This window comes from Myxine glutinosa, chromosome 8 (genome assembly GCF_964187855.1).
Source record: "Myxine glutinosa chromosome 8, kmMyxGlut1.1, whole genome shotgun sequence".
NCBI classification, from domain to species: domain Eukaryota; kingdom Metazoa; phylum Chordata; class Myxini; order Myxiniformes; family Myxinidae; genus Myxine; species Myxine glutinosa.
In genome coordinates, this window is record NC_136268.1 from 30,764,808 (window position 1) to 30,792,452 (window position 27,645).

The following is a 27,645-nucleotide window of genomic DNA, read 5'->3' on the forward strand; positions in this document are numbered from 1 at the left end:
CGTTTCCTGCCCCGCATCGCCCAGCTCCTGCGCCCCCTCCACGAGGCCCTCCGGGGGAAGCCGGGCAAAGGTGACGTCACCTGGACCGAGCAGATGGACGCGGCGTTCGTGGGCGCGAAGCTCGCCTTGGCTAACGCCACCATGCTCACGCACCCGGCGCCCGATGCACCGATCGCCCTCACCACCGACGCCTCGGACTACGCGGTGGGCGCGGTGCATGAGCAATGGGTGCGTGGAGCTTGGCAACCGCTGGCGTTCTTCAGCCGGCAGCTTCGCCCGCCCGAACGCCTGTACAGTACCTTCGACCGCGAGTTGATCGGGCTCCACCTGGCGGTCAGGCACTTCCGCCATCTGCTCGAGGGCCGTGCGTTCACGGCCTTCGTCGACCACAAGCCACTGGTGTTCGCGATGGGCAAGGTCGCCGAGCCGTGGTCGGCCCGGCAGCAGCGTCACCTCTCGGCCGTGTCCGAATACACGATGGACATCCGGCACGTCACGGGGAAGGACAACCCGGTGGCGGATTGCCTTTCCCGGTCCGTTGCCCACGCGGTCCACCTCGGCATCGACTATGCCCGGATGGCGGCGGACCAGGCCGCCGACCCCGACGTCCAGGCCTTGCGGACCGCCGTTACGGGCCTCCGCGTCACCGAGGTGCCGTTCAACGGCGTGGGCACGGCCCTCTGGTGCGACGTCTCCCTCGGGCGGCCTCGCCCCATCGTGCCCGCGGGCTGGCAGCGCCGGATTTTCGACTCCATCCACGGCCTGTCCCACCCGGGCACGAGGGCCTCCCAGAGGTTGATCGCCGACAAGTTTGTCTGGCATGGCCTCCGGAAGGCCATCCGCGGCTGGGCCAGGACGTGCCTCGCGCGCCAGCGCGCGAAGGTGCACCGACACACCCAGGCCCCATTGGCCCCGTTTGTGTGCCGGAACGTCGGTTTGACCACGTTCACGTGGACCTGGTGGGACCTCTGCCCCCCTCGCGGGGTTTCACCCACGTCCTGACCATGATGGACCGCACCACCCGGTGGCCGGAGGCCGTGCCTTTGGCGTCAACGACGGCGGCGGACGTCGCGCAGGCGTTCATCGCCACCTGGGTCGCCCGGTTCGGCGCCCCCTCGGACATCTCGTCCGACCGCGGCCCCCAGTTCACCTCGGAGCTCTGGGGGGCGGTCGCGCGGGGGCTCGGGGTCCAGCTGCACCGCACCACGGCCTACCACCCCCAGGCTAACGGCCTGCGCGAGCGGTTCCACCGCTCGTTGAAGGCCGCGCTCCGGGCCACCCTCCGCAACGGCGGCTGGGTCGACAGGCTCCCCTGGGTCCTGCTGGGCCTCCGGACGGCGCCCAAGGAGGACCTGCGCGCATCCGCGGCGGAGTTGGTCTTTGGACAACCGCTGCGGGTGCCGGGCGAGTTCCTCCCCGACCCCACGGCACCTTGGTCTGTGGCGCAGGAGCGCTCCGCGCTGCAGGAGACCGCCCGGAGGTTCGCCCGACTGCGCACCACGGGCACCCACCCACACACGTCGCCCCGGAGCTTCGCACCGTGGAGTATGTCTTCGTCCGGCACGACGCCCACCGGACACCACTGCGGCCCCCGTACGACGGGCCTTTCCGCGTGCTGGAGACCGGGGTGAAATTCTTCACCTTGGACATCGGCGGTACTCCCGACCGCGTCTCGGTGGATCGACTCAAGCCGGCCCACCTCGACGTGGACCACCCACCACCGGTGGCTCGGCCCCCGCGTTGGGGCCGCCCCCCGGTCCGGCACCCATCCCGGGTACAGCCGGGGGCATCCCAGCTGGCATCCCTGCACCCCGGACGCCGCCGGTTGCCAGAGGGCGCTTCGGCCGGGTCATCAGTTTGCCCCGCAAACTGGCCCTCCAGGTGCGCGGGAATTCTGGGGGGGCGCGTGTGGCGGACACGAAAGCCCACTGGCGTGGTGACATCATTCCGCGCACCAAGTGGGCGGCGGCCACGCCCGAGGGGTAGGCGTGGCCTCCGGATATACACTGGCCACTGGGCGCGCAGCCCGGAGCGCGCCAGTGCTACAGTGACCTCTTGAGAATAAACTCTTTTGTTTAACTGCGTTGTCCGCTTCCTCCTTGGTAGCAAGTAAGCGCCCGTAGCACCGCGCTTTAACGGTATATATAATCATGTTAAACAGTTTTACTGTAAATATGGACGAGCCTCCTCAAAGAAAAATGTCCCTGTGGGTGTATTTTACCAGGAATCTCGTTCAGCAACCCTTCTCGGTCAATTAGAGACCCAATGGCAGTGATGTTGTTAATGGTATCAAGTGTCACCAACACTTTGGCACTTACAAACTTGTGATGTGAATTGTCAATGTGCTGGCATCGGCCAAGAATAGCGGGAGGCCAGAAGGGGGAGCGGGGGGCGGGGGGGGGGGGGGTCCCAATGCACCGCAGTTCCCGCGACTTTTGATCACGTGATTTGACATCCACACATCCGTTTCACCCCCATCCCCATGGCCTCAATTATTAGGTTGCAACAGGAAAAGAGAAAATAAACAAACTATAGAAAGTATCTGAAAATGCAAAGCCCGTCCACGTACGTTTGTATTTAGACGTCTTCTTCTTCTTCTTGCGTAAGCTCAAAATAACGAAAACAGTTTTTAAAAAAATACAAAATGAAAATAGATGATTTTATGCAGCCTTAACCTTTGATATTTAGATATAAAAAAATTATCAACTTCTAGCTTTTGATTGGTGAACCAATTCAGTGACCCAATATGTAAATTCTTTAAATTTCAGGTCAGTCGGATGAAAATTATAATAATAATAATAATAATGCATTTATTTTATATAGCGCTTTTCAGGAAGCCCAAAGACGCTTTGACAGAGTACAAAACATAACGCATAGCAAAACATAAAGACAATTGCAAAAAAAGAAGAATCAATAGGGAAATATTCAAAGCACAAAGGAGGGAGAAGGAGAGGAGATAGTCAGGGGTTAGATGCTGTGGGCATCAAATTGACGGTTTTATGTGACGCTGACCTTTGACCTTTTGACAAAAATTATTAATTTGCCTTCTCCGTAGTATCATAATAAGGCTTTGGTGAAAATTTGATAAAAATTGCTCAAATGGTAAAAAGAAGTTACGGCCCGGGAACGCGCACACACACACACACACACACACACACACACACACACACACACACACACACACACACACACACACACACACACACACACACACACACACACTCACGAGCACACACACACTCACGAGCACACACACACTCGCACACACACACACACACAGAGACACACAGACAGACACACACACATATATATATATACACACACACACACACACACACGCGCACACACACACACACACACAGAGACACACACACAGAGACACAGAGAGACACACACACACACACACACACACACACACACACACACACTCACGAGCACACACACACTCGCACACACACACACACACACACAGAGACACACAGACAGACACACACACATATATATATACACACACACACACGCGCACACACACACACACACACAGAGACACACACACAGAGACACAGAGAGACACACACACACACACACACACACACACACACACACTCACACACACACACTCACACACACACACACTCACACACCATTTCAAAACCCCATCCGTCTCGTGCTGCGCAGGGGACGACGGGACGTGCAATAAAAACAAAAAAGTCTGTGATCACGTGACCTAGATAATGGTTAACATGGTCATTTAATTCTTCTTTTCTATGTACAGTATATACATACAGTATATACAACTGTGTTTATGAGTAATGGTGGCCATGACCGTGTGAGCTGGTGAGTTCGTAAAGACCACTTGATCTGACCCTACATTACCATAGCAACACGATGAAACCAAGCCCGTGAAAAAGGCCGTCAGACCCATCGCCGGCACGTCGCACCCGGTCACGGCACTTGTGCATCACGTGGATCATTGGACTCGTCAAATGGTAAAGAAAACCTCGTAGACCAATAAGAGCCTCGTGTCCTCGTTGGTTGTTCTCGTTCACCTGAAGGATCAACGTGACGGAGTGAGCGCGGCGCGCGTGTTTCCCGTTCCCTCTGTGTAGTCGGTGCACGGAGGGACGACAGCCGGCTTATTGTTTCCGCGTCGCACCATCGATGGACGCGGCGCTCGTCGGGCCACAGTTCGCCGTTTGTGACGATCGGAAGTCAACACTCGGCGACGACTTTCCGCGGACGATGATTTCCTGCGCCTTTTGTTCCCCACGGCGTCCCTGAGCTCCGTTGGCCTATCGAGGCCCGGCCTTGCCTAGTTTCACTGCCGAGGATGCCTCGCACCGGGCGCCGCCGCGTCCTCCTACCTTAAGGCTCCATCGGCAGGTGATTATCCCTTGGTTTCGTAATGCTGGACAGCAGTTATTTCGTGTTCGCTATTTTCGTTGTAGTTGTAGTTTTATTTTCGGTTATAGTTGAAACAATCATTATAACCACCGCGATGATGGATCTGCGGACATTTAACAGAGACCATGAGATGTTGAGAATCCAGAGGAGCTTTTATTAATTTGAATTATATAATGTTATTTGAATACTTACAGAGATCGTTTACAAGATGATTTCGCTTAAATTAACGCAACAGTCAATGAAATTAAACAACGATGGAGATTTTACAACGAGATGCTGTGTTTAATAATATATTTCCAATGGTAAAACTTTTTATTTTTGATAGGCCTGTCTCTCAAAAGGTTGTCTTTCGTCTTCTTTGAAGACGTGGCTCAGTTCCCTGACTGTGGAGCTATCCTAGACCCCGTATCCAAGACCCCGTATCCTCGACCCCGCATCCTAGACCCCGCATCCTAGACCCCGCATCCTAGACCCCGCATCCTAGACCCCGTATCCAAGACCCCGTGTGCAAGACCCCGTATCCTAGACCCCGTACCCTAGACCCCGCGTCCTAGACCCCGCGTCCTAGACCCCGCGTCCTAGACCCCGCGTCCTCGACCCCGCGTCCTCGACCCCGCGTCCAAGACCCCGCGTCCAAGACCCCGCGTCCAAGACCCCGCGTCCAAGACCCCGCGTCCAAGACCCCGCGTCCAAGACCCAGCGTCCAAGACCCCCGCGTCCAAGACCCCCGCGTCCAAGACCCCCACGTCCAAGACCCCCGCGTCCAAGACCCCCGCGTCCAAGACCCCCCCCCCCCCCCTATCCAACACCCCGTCCTGTATCCTACTGCAGTCACTTGACTATGGTGGGATCTTGCATGGCCCCACAGTTTTTGGGAGAGACCGTGCTCACAATTCTAAACCGATCGTCACGAAACTTCACCAAGTTGTCCAAGACCAAGACTTGACTATGGTGGGATCTTGCATGGCCCCACAGTTTTTGGGAGACCATGCTCACAATTCTAAACCGATCGTCACAAAACTTCACCAAGTTGTAGAGGTAGTCACAACTGAGAAGCCTATTGATGTTGAGGTCAAAGGTCATTTGGAGGTCAAATTTCTAAAATCTCCATTTAAAATCCGATTGACTTGAAAATTGAACAGCATTTGCACATTGAGTCACTAAATAGAGAAACCAACTATTTTTGAGGTCAAAAGGTCAAAAGTCAACTCAAGGTCAAACTTCCGAAATCATCAATTTTCATCTGAAAAATCGTCCCTTTTCATCCTATTAACCTTTCATGCCCCGTATCCAAGGCCCCATATGCAGCTTTGAGCTTTGATCAACAACAACAACAGGCATTTTAACTTTTAAGGCCATTTTCCCATCTAGAGCGGGAGTTCGCCTTGCGGGCCCCATGACGATCTTCTCCATTTTGCCCTATTTTCTACATTTCCCCTTGTTAACTCCCTTGCCCACATTTCTTGTTCCACCACCTTCAGCCAAGTCTTTCTCGGTCTTCCCCGTCCTCTACTTCCTTCGACATCCATTCCCATCACTCTTCTCAACCAGTCACTTTCATCCTTTCTCAACACATGACCAAACCATCTGAACCTGTTCCTCTTCACAGCATCCATCACAGGCTCTATTCCCATCATCTTTCGCAATTCATCATTTGTCTTCCTCTCTCTCAACGATACTCCACACATCCACCGAACCATTCGCATTTCCACCCTTTCCAGCCTTCGTTGCTGCTCCACGTTCATTACCCATGTCTCGCTCCCATAAATCATAACACTTCTCACACATGCAGCATACACCTTTCCCTTCAGCTTCAACGACACTCCCCTCCTTGTCAGCACGCCACTCAGTTCCCGAAACTTCTTCCATGCACAATTCTATCAGAGAGCATCCAAGAATAGATCAGAGCTTTGATCAAGATCGTCAATTTTAATCTGAATGAAATGGACAATTTGATGGATCAATTGCATTTTTTTTTGGGGGGGGTGGGGGGTGAGAGGGGGGTGGATTTTGCAAGTATCGTGCTCTGCATGACGTCTTCTTGTTTGTTTGTTTGTTTGTTTGTTTGTGAACAAAATATCTCAAAAAGTTGTGGACGGATTCGGCCTAAATTTGGCAGAGATGTAGCGTATGTGACAATGACGAAATTATTAGATTTTGGTGAAGATCTGGATTCGGATCCGGCTAGTAGAATTTTTAAAGTGATTCTTCACCATTGGGAGATAGGGTCAAAAACGATACATAGCAGGATATCTCAAAAAGTGGTGGACGGATTTGGACAAAACTTGGTGTAAAGATTGTGTGTGTGACAAGGTAGAATCGATTCAGTTTTGTTGAAGATTTGGATTCGGATCCAGCTAGTAGAACTTTTTTAATGATTCTTCACCATTGAGTGATATGGCCAACCAGGCGAAGGTTTGCTCTCTACTGAGGAATCAGGTGGAGGTATGCTCTCTGCTGAGTGCCGTTATAGTTTTATGTTGTTGTTAATTGTCCTTTTGTTCCTCCATTTGTTGTTTGGACAGTGTTGCCATGCACTTTTTGTGTACATAGTCGAGGCTCGTGGAAGAACTGGTACACTGAATGGATCAGGACATAACAGGACAAAAGAAACAGTAGAGTGGAGGTGAGAGGGGGTGATGCAGGGGTTTGGGGAGGGGGCAGATTACAATGATTTGGCAGATTCTCAAACTCTGAGTCAGATTTTGAAACGTTCTCTGAATGTGTTTAAGCATGTCTTTGTTGTGATTACTTTGGCCACCTTGTGTAAGCTTAACAAAGCAAGCCTCGAGTATACATCCGGCTTTGGCAGTGTCATGGCTGATATCCGGATGAAGTGATCAACCCGTCTTGGTTGAGCTTTTATGAGCTTGACCTCAAAACCTACAAATCCTCACCCCGCCCCCCCCCCCTTTCTCCACCCCACATAACCTCTATACAGATATACTACCCCTTTCCCACCCCTTACTCCTACCTCATACCACTATTCTCGACACACTTCCATACTCTTTTCTAAGTCCTGTTTTTTTTTTTAGTTGTATACAGAGTTGAGGATCGTGGAATAACAGGACGAAAAGAACAGTGGAAAGAGGGGGTAGGGCAGGCTTACCAGGTGACCCGTTTTTTTTACCCAAATGTCCCTCATCCCATTCCATCCTTTCCCAGGACGCCATTTTTCCCGTTTTTTTTCAGCACGATGAACAATATTTGAAAAAGAAAAGGCTGCACGCAGTGTAGAGATGTCCACCTCCATCATGGCAACGGAGTAATGTCAATAAGGCCAAGCATCAGTCGGAAACCCGACAACAGCATTACGGGACTCATCACAAGGAAGTGATGTAACCGATACTAAATATTGTTGAGGTGCGTGTTTCGTCCGGTTGCCCGGTTCAAATCCACCGAGTCGTCTCAATACCACCTTAACGGTCAACTATTTAAATTTAAAAGACCCTACTGCCAGATCTCTTGTCCAGATGCTGCGCTTCCATGCAGATTGGGGACACCAAATCGGTCAAGCGTCACACTAATTAGCACCACCGTCTCGTATTCAATTAGGCGGAGTGAGACTGAGATGCGTGGTACCATCTTGATATGTGGCCACCACAACAACCAGAATTCACCCCGAGACCAGATTTGTTTAATGATAATGATGATGGTCACGTGGAAGGGAATAGAAAACAAGAAAGATAATGGTCACGCGGGTGGGAGCAGAAGAAAGGAAGGTAAGCAATCACGGGGAATGGACAATAAAACCCCTTATCCCAACTACTGTACATACGCATGTGCCAAACGAAACAAGTGGAGACCTTAATTATATAAGTCTTGTCCCAATCATTCACACCACTGTAGAGGGAATCATAAGACAGAAACACTGCGTGTCCTGCGCGAACACTGCAGGATGGTCAAGGTCCGGCCCCCACCACTCTGGCAGGGAACGTGTTTCTGTGCCCTGTCGCACTGACTTGGTGGGAGAGGGGAGGGCGGAACTATGGTATGGGTAGGAGTGAGTGGAGCACACAACAGTTTCCACCAAGCTGATTTGGCCTCTCCTCTGACTTCCGTCCTTGCTCTACCCTTCATCTCATCAGGCCCGGGCATCAGAAATGACTCCATGTCTCCTCCTGTCGCGCTCACCATTGGCCTGCAGCGTGGTCCATGGGCGGGGCAAACTCATTTGTGATCCTCCAGCCACTGATGCTCCAGCAGGCTCGGTCGGCATTACCAGCAACTCTCATTTTCCTGCCCAGCTAGCACCCCAAGACATGGTGAAAACTTCCAAAGAACATAGAAACGTATTGTCCTGTCTGTAGCCGATAAAGACTTGTCTCGGACAGATCGCTGATCGAGCTTACACTCCGAGGCTTTCAGTCAAAAATGACCGTGTTCTTCACACGTGAGGGAAAGGAGAATGATGAACTTACCTTCATGGGTCCCACCAGACATCCTCGAACCTGCGATATTTAATTCAAACCAACACAGATTTAAAATGTACAAAAATACCGGCTTTATTGAAGAATGCCGGCGAACAAGGAATGCACGATAAAATAAGATTCCTAAATGGAGCATACAGACTCGTATACACACAAAGGGAAAAATAAAGGTAAAAATAAAGCGTGTTATGTTTCTAGGTACTTAGCTCTGAGCGTCTCCCGGACCCCCTCGGGAATCGTCAAAACCTCCGCGTCCTTGGCGGGAACAGCACAGGCCTCCGTGCACAGTTCACACATGGGAAATGCAGGCCTCCGTCCACAGTCCGTGCACGGGAAACCGCAGGCCTCGGTCCGCAGTTCGCTCCTCCTCACGATCACGATGATGATGTCGGAACATGACCGTTCGCCACCAAACCCCACAGCCAAGATCTCATAAACTTAGACCGTTCGTTGAGACTGTCCCACCGCAAGAGCTTATCGGCGCCCGTCCACTTTCAGATCCAGAAACCGAGAGAGAAAATGACGGCCCTCCAACTGTACTCAAGGCTCTGACGGCATCCGACGCCGCCCGTGCCTGCTCCTATCAGCCAGTCCCTCTCTTCGTTGCTCGACAAATCTCACCAATCACTGCTCTCCGGGGGTGGCCTCCCGGACCTGCCAGCTTGATGTTATCACACGTCGGTGGTATCATCGTTGGTGCTCAAAGTTCTGTTTCCAGTTAGCTTTTATTTAGTGTCTTTTAATGCGCTATTGCCTGGCTTTGTGTGTGTGCTGCATTGTCATAAGGAACAGAGGGGAAATAACAGAGGCAGTTACGTACAGGGGATTCATTACCCATAATCCCTAACTAATGAACATAACCCCACCCCTCTCATGGGGACACATATACACTTACACGACATACCGGATCCCCACTTATGATACTTGGGGGTTCTTCTTCCTCATTGCGACATACGGAGCATGGTAATGTATGCACTTCTACCTGGACTAAGGTAATCATTGCCTACCCCCCACAAACGTAACATTATTTATAAAGGTGAGGAGATTAAAAATGGAGTCAAAAGTGTTGATAATTTTAGATACAAACACCGGGAGAGGGAGACTACGGTATGTCGAATTATTACATAAGCGACGCATTTCTAATGTCGCAAATGAGTATCACCAAACCTGTCCACCAAGTTCTGTCCAAATCCGTCCACAACGTTTTGAGATATCCTGTTCACAAACAAACAGACCGGTGTGAAAACATAACCTCCGTCCACCTTCGGCGGCAGAGGTAACAAAGTAATACCAGCTCTTTTAAAGAAACAGGTTTGAGAGTTCAGCTTTGAGGTCGTCCAGATATTGTTTTCTGGCTCTCTTGAGGACTGGGTTAGGTATGGTTAATGCGGATAGAAAAGATTGTGGGTTGTGATAACTGATGGTTGATGACATTGGGAGGTGGTGTGCACTACTTGCTCGAAGCACCAGAGGGAAGAGTGGGTTGAATAGCCTCTTAAATGAAGATTTACACTTCTTATTACCCAGCTGATTTGTAACTTGCACAGGCGTACAAATATATCAGAACACATCATGTCTGCTTTAAATCTGCAAATTATTAGTCCCCTACATTTAGGGAACCATTGCAAAAAAAACATCATCATGGTAAGAAATTTACATATCATTATGTTTGGTGGGGCACTTTGAACCGTGGTTCGACCTGCCCCACCTTTTCAGGTTCATGGTGCCCCATGAAACACAATTATATAAAATGCATGCTCACTTTTTATGTCCAGAGACTATCAATAGTTGATTACTTTATAATCAGCCCGACTTCTTACAATGTCAGTTAAAATTGACAGACAAGTTTTCTGCTGCATCTATAGTACTAGATAAAGAAGAACTTACCCTATTAAATTTACTTCAGCCGTCTTAAATCGAAAAGATTAGCGCAATCTTGCAAAACCAAAAGGCAAGTGCTCATGACTATAGTAGTTTATTGACTTGCTATGAGGTGATCATACACTAGAGACATCTATGTGAAGGGAGCTACACTAAGGAAATTGAGGCTTGTGGTTCAAGGTGCCCCTCTCTCCCTTAAACTTAAAAAAAACTATCTTGGTCACGATGGACCCCTTCTGATGGTGTATCTGGCACCATTGGAGCCATTGTAAATCGGGCCCTGGTCCCCTACCCGGCGGGAACTATAGATTTGCTCTCAGTCTGTCTGTCCGGTTTTCTGCATTTTTTCCATACCCTTCAACATATTCAACTGAAACTTGGTGCATAGCTTTATTACCTTCGCAAAAGCGGAAGGTTATGTTTTGATCGCTGTGTATTTATTTGTATGTCTGTGTGTGTGTGTGTATGTTATTCGCATAACTCAAAAAGTATTCAACCGAATTGCATGAAATTTGGTGGGATGATTGGTTATTATACGGGACACATTTGATTAGATTTTGGGAGCAATCGGGTCAAAGGTCAAGGTCAAGGTCACGAAAAGGTCAAAATCGTATTTTTACCAAGTACAGAACAGTAGCTGCGGCGAAGGTATGCGCTCTACCGAGTGCCCGTTCTAGTTATGATAAGTTATAGAAGTTTTGGGACATTTCACCAATTTTTCATGGAGGTTATGCACTTTATGGACTTACGAAATATCACATATTATACATGGGTTCAGTTTTCCAGACTTTTTCCCCTTACCCTTTAACATATTCAACTGAAACTTGGTACAATGGTACATGGCTTTATTATGATAAGCTACAGAACAAGTTTGAGTTTCAGTTTTCAGGAGGAAATTCCTTCTTAGGAAATGCCCCGCTGAGTGTGGTGAGAAAGGTGGCACCGTTGTGTGACGTCGCTGGTACCCACAGTGCCCTGGGAATAGACGACACTCCCCCGAAGCTCAGTGGCTGTGTTTGTCTGATCTAACAGTCCTGGGTTATGTCTCGTGTGTTTGTCAGCATGTCCATGTGTGTGGCAGCTCCACCATGAGCCTTAGATTCTGTAAAAATAAATAAAGCAAAAGGAACAAGCATTCTGAGTATTGCGCTGCAATACATGTCCCCTACCGGCAGTCTGTCGTCCGGAAAACTGTTGGGGAAATTACCAAAGTTCAAAGTGCCATAACTTTGTCAAAAATGATCGAAACGTCGTGAAGTTCGAACTTGATCTGTAACTTATCATGAGGAAACCATGTACCAAGTTTGAAATCATTAGCATTAAGAGTTTAGAAAAAAGGTCCGGAAAACTGTTCTTTGCGTGACGGACTGACAGATGGAGGGACGGAGTGCAAACCTATAGTCCCCTCCGGTGTACACCGGTAGGGGACTAATAATAGAGAATCAGCTTTAGCTGAACTCAGTTAATGGGTCAGATAATTTTCTGGACATTTTAAAAATGTTGCACAACCCATCTGCCGACACATCGACGGTCTCTTGCTCACATTCGGATAATGGACCCTGGACAGACATTCCCGAACCGACATCGGAAGTCATGGCTGCCGTGAAGCTATTTAGTGTTCGGTTTGTTCATTTAAAGTGCCGATGTGGTGACCAAGAGCCACACGATGTCGGTCACATGATGTCTGCATTTGTTTTTACTCACGTCTCGTAAAAGAGTTACCATTGAAAAAAAACCTGAAAGTTGTCTTTATCATTACTGAGTCCATCTTTGATGTTAGAAAACCTTAGAGATGTTAAATTTGTGTCATTTAATCTTCTGACTTGTGTACGCAATACTATTTTACCCCTAATTTTGTATCACTATGAACATGTTTTAAGTCTGTCTGTCTGTCTTTCTGTCTGTCCTACCTCATTGTCTGTCCTAAACAATCCCTACCTACCTCATTCATTGAGGAGCATGTTACTGGAAACGCTGTATTTTGGCGGTGGGAGGGGGTGGTATTTACCAATGTTGTCTCTATTCTGCATGACCTTGACTTGAAAACCATCATGACTTGTCAGGACATAATCTTGCATGTGAAAAAACAATGGATGTGTATAACTATATGGTATCCTAAAAGAGCATCCAATGGGGCCTCCTTCCACGATCGCCACGAGCACCGTATTCTCAAAACCTTGTGATAACAAATGATGATAATGTTACATTGAGCTTTGTCTTATCAAATCTTCTTTATCCCTTTCTATAGGCAGCGGACGATGGCTGAGAAAGAGCATGAGGGGAAAGAAGTGATCGAGAAGAGGGTTGAGCAAAGGAAAGAGCGAGCAGGCTCAGGGAAAAATGTAGAGAAGGCAAAAGATGAGACAGGAGAACGAAGAGGGGAAAAAGCAAGTACAGAGAAAAAGGTGGAGCGGGTAAAAAAAAGATCTGGAAAACGGCTGGGCGAGAAGACAAAAGAAGCTGGTCACAAAGGCCGTACATCGGAAACAAGGCAAGTGCAAAATCAGGAAGAGGTGGCAAAAAGCTCAAGTTTGGAGAAACGAAAAACAACAGCTTCACAAGTTGAACAAGATGAGGAGTGGATGGACCCACGATCTTTCTACCTGAAATACGAGCCTCGAGAAGTTATTGGTTGGTGAGTTCCTGATGTGAGGTTTGCTTATCATGTTGATGGTGTTACCTATTGAGTGACCAAGTGTTGAGGAAAACTAATGAAAAGTCTGATTCACCATTGTGTTTGTGGGGTTTTCATTATGGCGAGCTATTATATCGTATTTTTGGAGGTGTGTTGATGTTTTTTTTAGCTCGTCGACGGTGGAGCCTGAGCTCTTGAAACCCTAACGATGTCCTTCAATCAGGCAGTGAATCCGTTAACAATTTTTCATTTTTTTTCCCAACTCCTCCTAGGCGACTCAATGGATCGTTTTGAAACTAGGCATGATGCTTCATGATGTCGATGCGCAAATATAATGGAGCCCTTTTTACAATTTCCATCCAGGTGGTGAGATAATTACCTTAAAATGTAATGGGCTAGGTATATTGTCGACCTCCGACACACACCCTCAGCACACGTCGATGGACATGAGCCAATCCCGCAATGGGAAGACAAACATGGAAAAGGGGAAGGAGTTATGGGGTAATTGGAGCAGCATGTGCAGTGTAAGCATTGGAGGAAGAGTGTGAGGTGCAAATGTAAACCTCGCCCAGAGGGGTTAAGAGGCCAATCGCTGATAGCTCTTTCAATCGTGATACTTCTTCTGCATCTCAAATAGATGAATTAGTGGGTTTTAGTGGAAATATCATGTATGTCAGTAAATAGAGCTACATTTCCGTGCTAGGGACCTCGTGGCTCTCATTCCTCATGCCTGATTCGTTACAATGCAGTCCGCGTTAAGGTGCAGGTCGTCCCAGCTCAAACACAATTGTTCTCGGTAGGCTATCTCTCCATGGCATGAACAGGCAGACAGCTTCTCATTTGGGTTCTCAGCGCATTCCAAGAGCACAATGCCTAGCACGTTCCAACAGCACGATCCCTAGCGCATTCCAACAGTATGATCCCTAGCGCGTTCCAACAGCACGATCCCTAGCGCATTCCAACAGCACGATCCCTCATGCATTCCAACAGCACGATTGTTTTGGCGTTCCAACTTTTTAAGCTGATTGGGCTGGATGGAGACACAAGGGAGCAAAGTTCACTTGAGGCGGAGTTACAAGGAGCAAAGGCCATGCATCGCCCTTTCACCTAGCCCGCCCTGTCCCCATTGGCTGGATCTGGCAGCTTCCTCGATGTAGAGGATGTCCAACCCTGCCAATAGCCCTTTGAACCTTCCTGCTCGTGCCTTGAAAGTTTGGCCTTGGTCATGCTTGAGACTGTTTGTCCTGCGAGTGAGGGAACCGTACCCGAAGCTTTGTTCTCTTGATGAAGAATGGTGTGAAATTAAAGAGTGAGATGATCTAATAATGTGTTCGAATTATTTGGAATGGATAATTGCTTAGTAACTGATACAGGGAATGAAAGGTGATTATGCATAGTTTAGGTGAAGCAGCGGGATAGCAGGTACTAGGCACTATTGCGTATTATTGGCGTCAGGAAGGGCATCCGGCCATAGAAACATTGCCTCAAAAAGAGAACCATGACAATTACAACTACATATGGGCAGGGTACAGCCCGAAGTGGAGATCGGTTTCTGAGGTTTGGGACATGGAATGTAGGGACAATGACAGGGAGATCAGGAGAAGTGGTGGAAGTATTGGTCAGATGAAGAGTGGACATATGTTGTGTGCAAGAGACGAGATGGAAGGGAAGTGGTGTGAGAATGGTGAAGGGTAGGCAGGGACAGAAATACAAGTTTGTGTGGCAAGGGTGTCCGGTGGGCGTGAATGGTGTTGGTGTCCTGTTTTCTGAGGAGTTTGTAGACGGTGTGGTGAGTGTGACTAGAGTGAGTGAAAGGTTGATGATGGTGAAAATGATGATTGGAAAGCTCTTGGTTAACGTCATCTCGGGATATGCTCCGCAGGTTGGTCGGAGCGATGAAGAGAAGGACAAGTTCTGGTGTGCGATAGAGAAGCTGATGGAAAACGTGAAAGATGAGGAAGTTGTTGTGGTAGGAGGAGACCTAAATGGACATGTGGGAATGAGTATGGATGGTTTTGAGGGAGTTCATGGGGGTTACAGATATGGTGTGAGAAATGGAGCAGGTGAAAGGATTTTGGAGTTTGCTAATGGAGCTGATTTGTTGATTTGTAATACTCAGTTCCAGAAAGAGGATAATAAGCTTGTTACATACACGTCAGGTGGGTCGACGACAACCGTTGACTACCTGATGGTGCGTAGGCGAGATAGGGGGCACCCCCGGGACACCAAGGTGATGCCGGGGGAGGAGGCTGTTTCACAGCACCACTTGGTTGTCTGCGACATAAGGGTGAAAGGTGCGAGGAGAGCTCGGCGGGTGAAGTACCAACCGAGAATGAAGGTGTGGAGGTTGAAAGAGGTGACAGTAAGGGAGGCATTAAAAGAGAGGCTGAGTGGGGTAGAGGATGATGTGGTTGAGCTTGAAAGTGGTTGGATGTCAATCCAACAAAAGATAGTCTGTTGGGAGCCGTTGGTGAGGTATGTGGATGGGCAAAAGGACCACCGAGGCACTCGGAAACATGGTGGTGGGATGATGAAGTTGGAAAGATGATTGACGAGAAGAGGAAGAAGTGCAAGGAGTGGCAGAAGGCGAAGGGTACGGGAGCAGAAAAAGCAGAGCATGAAAGTTATAAGGCAGCCAAGAAGGCTGCAAAGAAAGAGGTAGCAAAGGCGCAGGAGGCATGTAGGAAAATGTTCGGAGAACGCTTGGATTCGGAAGAGGGTCAGAGAGCGGTATTCAGGATTGCAAAGCAGATAGCGAAAGAGAGGTGTCATGTGATGGGGGTGAGTTGCTTGAAGGATGAAGTGGGACAAATCGTTGTGGACCCAGATGGAATTAAAGGAAGATGGAAAAGATATATGGAAATGCTGTTGAATACAGAGAATGAATGGGATGGCAACATAGAGAGTAACCCAGTTTTAGGACCGGCAGAGAAGATAACAGGTGGAAATTGAGGAAGCGATAAAAGCAATGAAGAGTAGAAAAGCGGGAGGGCCGACGGGAGTTGTGGGAGATTTTCATCAGAAGGAACTTCATCGGGATAAATTGGTGGAGAAAAAATAAATGACGACTTCATCGGTCACTTGGTTCAGCTGCCATATTTGTTTTAACACAATAGCCTTAAAAACCACTGAAAACATGTCCTGGCGATTGTCTACAATCTCTGATTGCTCTTTCTAGTAAGGTTTGCAAAATGGTGGAATTTTTGACCACACACCTTTCCTCCCTCCATCTGCCCCATACATTTCTTTCTTTCTTTCTTTCTTTCTTTCTCACTTCCTTGTGGTCACAATTCTCTTCCTTGTGGACTCTGCTTCCCCGCTGATGCTGTGTGGATTCTGCTTCCCCGCTGATGGACCTCTGGTACCTTGTAACTGTTGCTGCGTTTTCACCTGAGGAAGAACTGCTGAAATCTGTCTATCTGGGTTCTTCCAAACATCTTACTAGGGCTAGGAGTTAGGGCTAGGAGTTAGGGCTAGGAGTTAGGGCTAGGAGTTAGGGCTAGGAGTTAGGGCTAGGAGTTAGGGCTAGGAGTTAGGGCTCGGAGTTGGGGCTCGGAGTTTAGGGATCTTTGTTCCTTTCACATTTCTTTCTACTTTTTCATATTGTTACAGTTTTCGCCGCCCTTCCTGCCCTTACCAAGGGGAGATTAAGCCCCTTGTCCTTCTTGGGTCGGCGCAACCGAGAGACTTGAATCGCCCCTCCCGGGCAAACGCAAGGTAGGGTTTCAGGACGATTCTCGCACGTACCTAAATACCTGTGCCGCCGCGGAAGCGGGGAATCAAGCCTCGCACGAGCCACGCGTAATTTGAGTGCACCGAGCGGATTGCGTACCACGTGGTCCGTGCAGTTACCTTTGGTCTTTTGGTATTAGTTACCCGATTAGAGCGGTTCTATTCGTACCACGCTTAGTCAATGATGGAAGGGACGAGACGGTCGAAAAAAGGAAGAACACAGGTTTAATTATTATTATGTACAATGATCGGTAGAAGCACAGAGACACAGAGCAGCCTTATACAGTCTTAAGTTAACCCCAGACACGGGCCCGATCACACATACAGGGGGAAATGAAGGTAGGATGATGTTCACGCGCTGACTTGGTCGTCCAGGAACGGCTCCGCCCGGCGTGGCTCTCCCCGGTCACAGCACGTCCCGCTATGAAGGCAAGCAGGCGGTGAAAGGGATCCTTGCAGCGCGTCTCTCGAACAAAGGGCAGATCAAGCAGGCGGGAGGGAAATGTACGCGTCTCTCGCCAGGCTGGGCGGTTTTCCACAGCGCGATTAATTACCGGCGCGCTCTCACTCGCGTAACCCAATAGAGGTTCTGCCTCAAGCTCAACCGAGCGTCCAATTTGTAAGAGCGCTTATAACTCAGTTCATGCGCGTCTTCTCTCAGAACTCAACTCTCACAAGCGCCTCTCCCACCAGAACTCTCAGAACTCCGAACTTGTTCAAGCGCCTCCCTCCACAGAACTGCGGTGGGGGCTTCGCACAACGGGTTATATTGCCAACCCCCTTAGCTCTCTTGAATGTTCTAACCACGCCTTGTGACGCAGTGCCGCAGCCACTCCCTTCGAGCCCTGAGTGGTGACTCGCTCTTACCGTCGGCTTCTCCTCCGCCCTCCTTTGTTCTTGCCTCGATTTGTCAGGCCTGCCTCGTGTTAATTTGCGCCAAAAGCGAAAGGCGGCAAAAGGCAATGAAAGGACCTAACGCTCATTATTCTACTCAACGCAAGACTAACACAGGAAAAGGATTATGCTTACATTTACTATGAAATAACTGAACTATCGCGAGGCTATGTGTTGTAGTGTGACTAACTATGAGGGGGAAAATTAACCTTTATTGTACAAACTCAAAACCGCAACAATATTTCTCTTTATTCATTCTAATTCTTGCTTCTTCTTTAGTTCTCCCTTTCTTTATCTGTCTGTCTTTGGAGAAGTGAATTCTTGCAGAATTTTCTTTTTCTGGAAGGCTCACTTGGCTGCGCTTGTATGGGTTTGAGGGTAGAGGGGTAGAAGAGTAGCGGCTGAAACGGAAATCTTATCCAGGTTCCTCCTGATGACTCCATCTTTGCTGTTTAATTTTTTTTTTTTGATTCCTTCTGATGACTCCAATGTAGTATTTGGTTTTCTGTTTCATTGTCTCAATTTACATATAACGTATTCCTGCTAACCACCTCCATCCTCCTTTGGCTCCCAATCATGCATATGTAAATAAATATATGGCACCTGAGGAATACCTACAATCTTGGTTTCTCGGTGTGGTCGTTCTCACTTGCTCGTTCATATAAAACTACAAAAGGAAGGATTGGTAAAAGCATATAAACCAAATGAAACAACAATAATTATGTGCTGTTTGTGCCCCTGAATCTGAACACTCACTTTAAATTAAGAGTAAGTATTTACTCGTGTTTGTGTAGTGACGTGTGTAATGCGGTAAAGCCCTTAATGGTGGCATTTGCAGGTGTGCGGCGTTCTCATGTTTGTTGCGGTGTTTCTATTTGTGCAGTGGGATGAGCAGTGTGGTGAGGCGCTGCTTGGAGAAGGCGACCGGACGTGAATTTGCTGTGAAGATTATAGATATAGCTCCAGAGAAGTTTTCTGCGGATCAAGCTTTGTATGTCCGTATAGCTACCCATGGGGAAGTGGAGATTTTGCGTTCTGTTGCCGGACATCAAAACATCAGTAAGAAACAAAGCTTTATTATTATTATTATTATTAATGTATATTTTTATTTTTAAAGGTCTAAGGCTCATAGAATAGCTGTCACATAAATCATATATATATATATATATATATATATATATATATATATATATATATATATATATATATATATATATATATATATATATATATATATATTGTTGGGGATTTGGGAATTGTGTGTGTAATTTGATGTAAATTTTCCCCTTTTGTATGCTGTAAATCTTGTAAATATCACCCTCCAATTGTAAAGATCAAAGGTCGTCCTTAGTTAATCCATCGCACACACGTAGCAAATCATAGATTCCCTCGGTAGTTATGTCCTTAATATATGTCAGTATAAGGCTCTGTGGTCCACTAATTAATTGCGTTGCATCAATTAAATAAGATAGATCCCCTTTCATATTCAAAAGCTTTCATTGCCAACTGCATTGGGCGGTTGTCTGCAATTGCCGCCATTGAGCATGTGCTCTGTTCGGGGAAGACATGGCGTGGCACCTCATCGTCATCAAAAGTTGGAGTCAGGGAGCCCTTAACCACCAATCGGCACTGCGGTGAGCGAACCGGTAGGCGTGCCCTCGTAGCCCGCGGCTTGAATCCGGGGAGGGCAATAAAAGGAGGAGTGAGGGACTGCTTACAGAGAAGCGTCAGAGAGAGAACCCGTCACGCAACGGCCCCCACAGAGAGAGGAGGTGAGACACGGAGCAGATGAGATACGAGAGCTGAGCTTTGACTCCACCACGCAGCTTTGACTCCACCATGCAGCTTTGCCACCGCCGCAGTTCAAACCGTAGCAGTTTGCACGACTGCAGCTTGGGCTTTGACGGCGGTGCCGACGTGGCCGCGAAGGAACGGCGGCTGCCTGCTCCCGGCCCGACCGTGCTTCGGTCCGAGTTGGACCTGCCTCTTCCTCCAGCCAATCCATCTGCAATTTCCCCATCGTGTGAGTCTGCCCATTTGTCCGTCTTTCATGTTGTCTTGGGGTTTATAAGTAAGACTGTATAGGTAAGCTAATAATTGCACTGTCTCCTGCTCCTTCCATTGCCTTGTAAATCGTATTTCATTTCTTTTCTGCTTTAGTTGTGTGTAAGTAATAATAAATATCTGTTCTTCCTACCTTGTCTTCTTCTTCACATTCGGTCGCTTTAGAGGTTTCCATATTGAGGGTACGTGGCGCGATTCGGCCAATGAATATAAATCGGGTCTAGTCTTGGTAAACGGCTCACGCCGCAGTTCGCTTCGCTCGGCGCAAATCATCCATTACGCTGCGGCCGTGAGCGGGGAGTATTTCCTTGCGTACCGGGAGGCGCTGGTATTTAGGTCATAGGACGGTTGGGCCTAATACCCTACCCAGCGCCGACCGGGCGTGACGTCATACCCCCGGGACCACGTCGGTCAGTCATCAGCGAGGGGATTAATCCCCCCTCCTTAAAGGGAAAGGCCGACGCTGGGTTCCGTAACAATATATATACACACACAGAGAAATCACAGCCGGGGACCTTAGGGTTGGTGATGTAACTTTTTGGAGGACTCTGGGTGCTGGATACACCAACCTTTCTCTCCACAGTCAGCGAGGCAATTGTTGAGCAATCTCCCCATAAATACCGCACCTGACTTGACTTTACACACAAATGTAGCCGCTGAGATTTTGGGAAGTGATGGTACTCCTCTGAGCATTCTGCGTGCCAGCCACATCATTTCTATAACACCGCTTTTCCCTCCAAACTCAGTTGAGCAATCAAGGACAAATTTCCACTTCCCCATGGATGTCAACATATGTAATTTTTGTCTATTCTTTAAATGCTGAGCATCAAGCAAGAAAGCAGCACGTACCATTTTTGAAGTCTTTGCTATGACTCAGACGGGGTTCAAATTACCGACCTCCCAGACTCAGAGCGGATGCGTCAACCATTACACCACCGATTCTGGTCAGTCGGGTTACTTGGAGAGAATTGGAGTCCTTCTCCACCTGGAACCCCCGGCACCGTGTCACTATGAATTATATTTGCTGCCTAAAACCTTCATGTACACACCCCGAGTACAACCAGCAGTTTTAAACTTGTTATTTGCAATGGTTCAGGAGAGCTTAGAAGTCAAACATACAAACAAACAAACAAACAAACTGGAACGGCACTCGTTGTCGTTCTAGTTTGTTTGTGTGTTTGCACAAACTCTGTGTTTTGTATTCCACTGATAGACCGGATCTGGATTCGGACCTGAACCAAAATCTAACGGCTTGTTCTTATCACCTAACCAACTCGTCCACAACATTTTGAAACATCATGTTGTGTCATATTTCTACTCTCATCTCTCAATGGTTCAGAATCACTTAACATTTCTCGTATCCGAATCGTCACCAAAAATCTAATCACTTCGTCCTTGCCACACATCCATCCTGCTCGCAGACAGACAGACAGACAGACAAATAAGGAGTGAATACATATCGTCTGTCCACCTTTGGTGGCAGAAGTTAAACATACACATCTACAACAAACACTCCTTGAATTATAGTATGATTTCAATGTAATACATGTTTGATAATTCCCCATTAGACGCTCTATATCGTCACAGCTTCTCCTTTCGTTGATGAGGAAACTTTTCCCAAATAAAACTTTTTCTTACTCCACCCAATGGCGTAGCTTAGCATTTACCCACAGGGTAGTCTTAAAAGTTCAAATGTGGTGTCAACCTTTGATTGAGGCATGGACTATTTGTTTATTGCTTACGGTTTGGTTTGTCGAAATCTTTTCTTGCTAATAAATGATGCTTTATTATTTAGCTTTTGGTTTTACTTTCGTTAATGTGGTAATTCATCATTTTCATGGTTCCGTACTTTTGTAATAAAACATTATCAATTTTTACTCTATCTTTCGGACAGTTTGAACATTGGCACGGTGATAGTTAGAGATTGATTTGAAACCTTCATGGAACTATAATTGTATTTGAAGGGCAGACATAAAATGGATGTTTTCAAGGTATCATCTAATTACCTCCCCCACCTTAGGTGGACGGAGGTTATGTTTTCACCCCTTTCTGTTTGTATATTTGTCTGTGAACAGGATATCTCAAAATGTTGAGGGCGGATTCGGATGAAAGTTGGTTGACAGGTTGGGGGGTGTGACAAGGACGAATTGATTCGATTTTGGTGAAGATCCGGATCCGATATTGTTTTTTAACTGATTCTTCACCATTGAGAGATAGGGCCAAAAACTATACATAGCACGATATTTCAAAAGGTTGTAGACAGATTATGACAAAACTTGGTAGATGAGTTGATTAGATTACAAGAACAAGCAGAGTATATTTTGGCTCAGGTCTGGAATCAGGTCCGGCCTATAGGTGGGATACAAAACGTAAACTGTTGAGTTTGGTGGAGGTATGCACTCTACTGAGTACCGTTCTTGTTTTGAAATTAATAAGCACTGAGATACTGACGGGACGTGATGTGCATGGAAGAAGTTTCGGGAATTGAGTGGCGTGCTGATGATGAGGGGAGTGTCGTTGAAGCTGAAGGGAAAGGTGTATGCTGCATGTGTGAGAAGTGTTATGATTTATGGGAGCGAGACATGGGTAATTAACGTAGAGCAGCAACGAAGGTTGGAAAGGGTGGAAATGCGAATGGTTCGACGGATGTGCGGAGTATCGTTGAGAGAGAGGAAGACAAATGATGAATTGCGAAAGATGATGGGAATAGAGCCTGTGATTGATGCTGTGAAGAGGAACAGGTTGAGATGGTTTGGTCATGTGTTGAGGAAGGATGAAAGTGACTGGTTGAGAAGAGTGATGGAAATGAATGTAGAAGGAAGTAGAAGACGGGGAAGACCGAGAAAGACTTGGCTAAAGATGGTGGAAGAAGAAATGCGGGCAAAGGGGTTAACAAGGAGAGATGCAGAAAATAGGGCAAAATGGAGAAGATTGTCATGGGGACCGCAAGGCTAACCCCCGCTCTAGCAGGGAAAATGGCCTTTAAAATGCATGTTGTTGTGTTGTTGTATACTGACGGGAAGTAAATATGGGGTCCATGGAAGATGTTTACCGATCATACTGCCCACCATAAAGCTTGATGGGCCTAAGTTGGAGAATCAAATGATCCAGTTTAATATTGTTGCGGTTTTTAGAACCTTCACATGTAAATGTAGTAGTAAATTCCCTTATAAACAAGTCAAGTGAATCCACTTGGATTCCGCCCAGGTTGGCACATGGAAATTATGATGTAGCATAATTATCATCTCGGGTCAAGATTTGAAATTATGCCATGGTTTTTGTAAAATTGCTACTAGTATTCACATTATGTACTTTCACCAAAACATACATCATCATAGAAACAGACATAGAATTTGGGTCCTCTGGGTCATTTGGGTCCTCTGGGTCATTTGGGTCCTCTGGGTCATTTGGGTCCTCTGGGTCATTTGGGTCCTCTGGGTCATTTGGGTCCTCTGGGTCATTTGGGTCCTCTGGGTCATTTGGGTCATTTGGGTCCTCTGGGTCATTTGGGTCCTCTGGGTCATTTGGGTCATTTGGGTCCTCTGGGTCATTTGGGTCCTTTGGGTCCTCTGGGTCCTCTGGGTCATTTGGGTCCTCTGGGTCATTTGGGTCCTCTGGGTCCTCTGGGTCATTTGGGTCCTCTGGGTCATTTGGGTCCTCTGGGTCATTTGGGTCCTCTGGGTCATTTGGGTCCTCTGGGTCATTTGGGTCCTCTGGGTCATTTGGGTCCTCTGGGTCATTTGGGTCATTTGGGTCCTCTGGGTCCTCTGGGTCATTTGGGTCCTCTGGGTCATTTGGGTCCTCTGGGTCATTTGGGTCCTCTGGGTCATTTGGGTCCTCTGGGTCATTTGGGTCCTCTGGGTCATTTGGGTCCTCTGGGTCATTTGGGTCCTCTGGGTCATCTGGGTCATTTGGGTCCTCTGGGTCATTTGGGTCCTCTGGGTCATTTGGGTCCTCTGGGTCATTTGGGTCCTCTGGGTCATTTGGGTCCTCTGGGTCATTTGGGTCCTCTGGGTCATTTGGGTCCTCTGGGTCATTTGGGTCCTCTGGGTCATTTGGGTCCTCTGGGTCATTTGGGTCCTCTGGGTCATTTGGGTCCTCTGGGTCATTTGGGTCCTCTGGGTCATTTGGGTCCTCTGGGTCCTCTGGGTCATTTGGGTCCTCTGGGTCCTCTGGGTCATTTGGGTCCTCTGGGTCATTTGGGTCCTCTGGGTCCTCTGGGTCATTTGGGTCCTCTGGGTCATTTGGGTCCTCTGGGTCATTTGGGTCCTCTGGGTCATTTGGGTCCTCTGGGTCATTTGGGTCCTCTGGGTCATTTGGGTCCTCTGGGTCATTTGGGTCCTCTGGGTCATTTGGGTCCTCTGGGTCCTCTGGGTCATTTGGGTCCTCTGGGTCATTTGGGTCCTCTGGGTCCTCTGGGTCATTTGGGTCATTTGGGTCCTCTGGGTCATTTGGGTCCTCTGGGTCATTTGGGTCCTCTGGGTCATTTGGGTCCTCTGGGTCATTTCGGTCATTTGGGTCCTCTGGGTCATTTGGGTCCTCTGGGTCATTTGGGTCCTCTGGGTCATTTGGGTCCTCTGGGTCATTTGGGTCCTCTGGGTCATTTGGGTCCTCTGGGTCATTTGGGTCCTCTGGGTCATTTGGGTCCTCTGGGTCATTTGGGTCCTTTGGGTCCTCTGGGTCATTTGGGTCCTCTGGGTCATTTGGGTCCTCTGGGTCATTTGGGTCCTCTGGGTCATTTGGGTCCTCTGGGTCATTTGGGTCCTCTGGGTCATTTGGGTCCTCTGGGTCATTTGGGTCCTCTGGGTCATTTGGGTCCTCTGGGTCATTTGGGTCATTTGGGTCATTTGGGTCCTCTGGGTCATTTGGGTCCTCTGGGTCATTTGGGTCCTCTGGGTCATTTGGGTCCTCTGGGTCCTCTGGGTCATTTGGGTCATTTGGGTCCTCTGGGTCATTTGGGTCCTCTGGGTCATTTGGGTCCTCTGGGTCATTTGGGTCCTCTGGGTCATTTGGGTCCTCTGGGTCATTTGGGTCCTATATTCCTATCCTATAACATATATATCTCCTATAACCTATCCTATAAATATAGATTTGATGACGTCATGTTTACACATCTGAGCGACAGAAATGAGCGACAGAAATGAGCGACAGAAATGGGTGACAGAAACTAGCTTCACTTTTGAGCGCCCGAAATTCCCAGGCAAACGCTATAACGCACCAGGTTTACAACCTGTGCGTTAATAACCCCTGTGTACATTTCCCCTTAATTGGCTGTTAATTGAAATAATTGCACCTTAGTTAGTCCACATTGCAACACGTAGCAAATCATAGGCCCTTTTGTAGTTATATCATTATTATGTGTTTCAGGTAAGGCCATGGTAGTTATGTCGTTATTATGTGTTTCAGGTAAGGCCATGTTTCCAATAGTTGAATCTGCGTTGCATCAAACAAATAGGATAGTCCCCCTTTTCAATTTCCCCAAAGCGCCTCTGCCAGCCGCAGCCGCCTTAGCGCTCGCTCCAAAACTCCATTGCCCACGAGGCCAGGATCGGAGAAGAAGGGCGTGGCCCCACTCGTCATCGAAGGTGGAGCCAGAGAGCCCCCTAACGACCAACCAGGAATCGGTGGGCATGGCTTGAGAGGGCGGGGACAGAAACGTCTAGCAGGTTCGAGCGGGTTCAACGGGGCTGGCCATATAACCCGTTGCGCGAAGCCCCCACCGCAGTTCTGTGGAGTGGTGAGCTTGCAAGTTCTTATGGGAAAGGCGCTTGAGTGTTGAGCAAGTTACGAGGTACGAAAGAGGAGGAGAGAGCTTCAGAGACGCACGCGCAGATGAGCCTGAGAGTGCTCGCGATACCAACCAGCACTGACGGCAACTGCCGGAACCAACCTCCAAAGAACAAGTGCGCGCACGCGGACCTCGACGTCGTGCCGCGATCCTCGGACCTCCCTGTCGCCCGTTCTGTGGACCGACTGCTCTTCTCTTCCCTCCATTCAATTCCTGCCTGCAATTCCCCATTCGTTTATGTGAGTTTGTGCTGTCTGTGTTGTCTGGGATTCCATACGTAAGCTTGTATAAGGATTGCACTGTGTCTTCTCTTCTGTAAATTACGTTCGTTTCTCTTTCTTTAGTCTTGTATAATTAGTAATAAATACCTGTTCCTCCGTACTCATCTGGTTTTCATTCTCGTCCGATCGTCTTTGTCTTTTCCCTGATTGAATACCTGTGGCACGATTTTGGCCGAACCGCTTCGCAATCGGGTTAGTCATTGCTAACGGCTCGCGCCGCAGTTCGCTTTGCTCGGCGCAATCCATTAATTACGCTGCGGCACGGGCGGGAGTATTTCCTCGCTGACGGCCGGTGGTAATACTTAGGTATTAAGACTAATTCGGCTTACGACCCTACGTACCATCGGCTGGAAGTGACGTCATACCCCCAGGAATGGAGACGGCCAGCTTAACAAGACAAGGGGTTAACCCCCCCCCCCCCCCCCCCTTGCTAAGGGGAGTGCCGTCGCCCGATTCCGTAACAATATTCTAAGTAGATTCCTTGATGAACAAGCATGCTCCTTTAATGTAAAAAAAGGTTTGTATGAACATTACATTCTCAGCAGGACAATATTTATTATGTGGGTTTGGTGGTGCCCTCGTGCTGAGGACATGGGACATTTTGAATTGTGTTGTGCCGCCACCCCCACCTTGGTCTAATTTGCTTCCTGATTCTATTGCAGTCTCCCTCAAGGATTTCTACGAGTCCAGAACAGCGATCTTCCTTGTCTTTGATCTGTGAGTAAAACTGGACCGAGTCATTCCCCCTTTTTTTGAATAATCTGGAAACTAAATGGCTGTGACTTACCTAGTTAGTTAACATACCAAGAAACATTTACATTGCAACACAGTGCTTCAGGAAACTTTTTTTTATATATAATGTGTGGTACCTAATTGACCCATATGTGGAAGGCTGAATAGCTAAGAGGTGTGTGCATTTGCCTCTGAATGGACGTTAAACCAGGAACGTAACCTATAAGGGCCACTACTTCAGCAGCACAGTCGCACGACCGGCAATGATTCAAAACCAAGCCACGTGCTCCATACAAAAGATCAATACGAATAATTAAGCCCGATGATCAGCATTTAGAGCATTGGTCATGGCCACCAGCCAGGCCAAAGTTGCTATGGCTTTCTGTGATGCAGTTGGCTACTTCCAGAATAAAATTAACTTCCCAACTTGAATCTATGCTCAAGTAGAGCTTAATGGCTGTGCTGATAAAAAAAAAATCAATCTTCACTCCATACCTTTGTTCTTTTGTTGTATTTTTGCACTTATTACATAAAGTACTTGTTTTTAGTCCCCAGCTTGCCATATTTAAGGCTTTATCAAAGGAATGATTTACTAATCCAAATATAAACAATGCAGGGGATAACTCCCTGACACTGCCTTGTCGAGTCACCTTTTTTTCTTTTTTTTTTCTTCTTTTTTTTTGTATACAGAATCGAGGCTCGTGAAAGAGCTGACATTTATCACACAAACAAATCAGACAGACAGACAAACAAAGCATATAAAAAGGGGAGCGGTAGACAAGACAGGGAGAGAAGGGGAAGCAC

The 27,645-nt window shown here is 48.0% G+C and overlaps 2 protein-coding genes across 7 annotated transcripts in view; one reads left to right on the top strand and one right to left on the bottom strand.

Moving 5' to 3' along the window:
- The window catches only part of LOC137432367 (uncharacterized), a 36,366-nt gene extending 32,179 nt beyond the window's left edge, over window positions 1-4,187 (bottom strand). The window contains exon 1 of one of the 2 annotated variants that reach the window (XR_013624279.1): window positions 4,050-4,187. Coding sequence is in view for 1 of the 2 variants with exons in the window: in XM_068124241.2 (XP_067980342.2) it covers window positions 3,877-3,974 (98 nt within the window). In the remaining variant the exon portion in view is untranslated. Of the gene's footprint in view, window positions 1-3,876; window positions 4,010-4,049 lie in introns of those variants that run through there. The other variant, XM_068124241.2, reaches the window with a different exon arrangement.
- Window positions 1-27,645, top strand: part of LOC137432362 (phosphorylase b kinase gamma catalytic chain, liver/testis isoform) — a 60,235-nt gene that overhangs the window by 17,605 nt on the left and 14,985 nt on the right. For 3 of the 5 annotated variants that reach the window (XM_068124230.2, XM_068124229.2, XM_068124228.2), the window contains exons 2-4: window positions 12,964-13,350; window positions 18,860-19,035; window positions 26,772-26,826. In XM_068124230.2, the coding sequence (XP_067980331.1) occupies window positions 12,964-13,350; window positions 18,860-19,035; window positions 26,772-26,826 (618 nt within the window). Of the gene's footprint in view, window positions 1-4,244; window positions 4,384-12,963; window positions 13,351-18,859; window positions 19,036-26,771; window positions 26,827-27,645 lie in introns of those variants that run through there. The other 2 variants (XM_068124231.2, XM_078783117.1) reach the window with 1 other exon arrangement.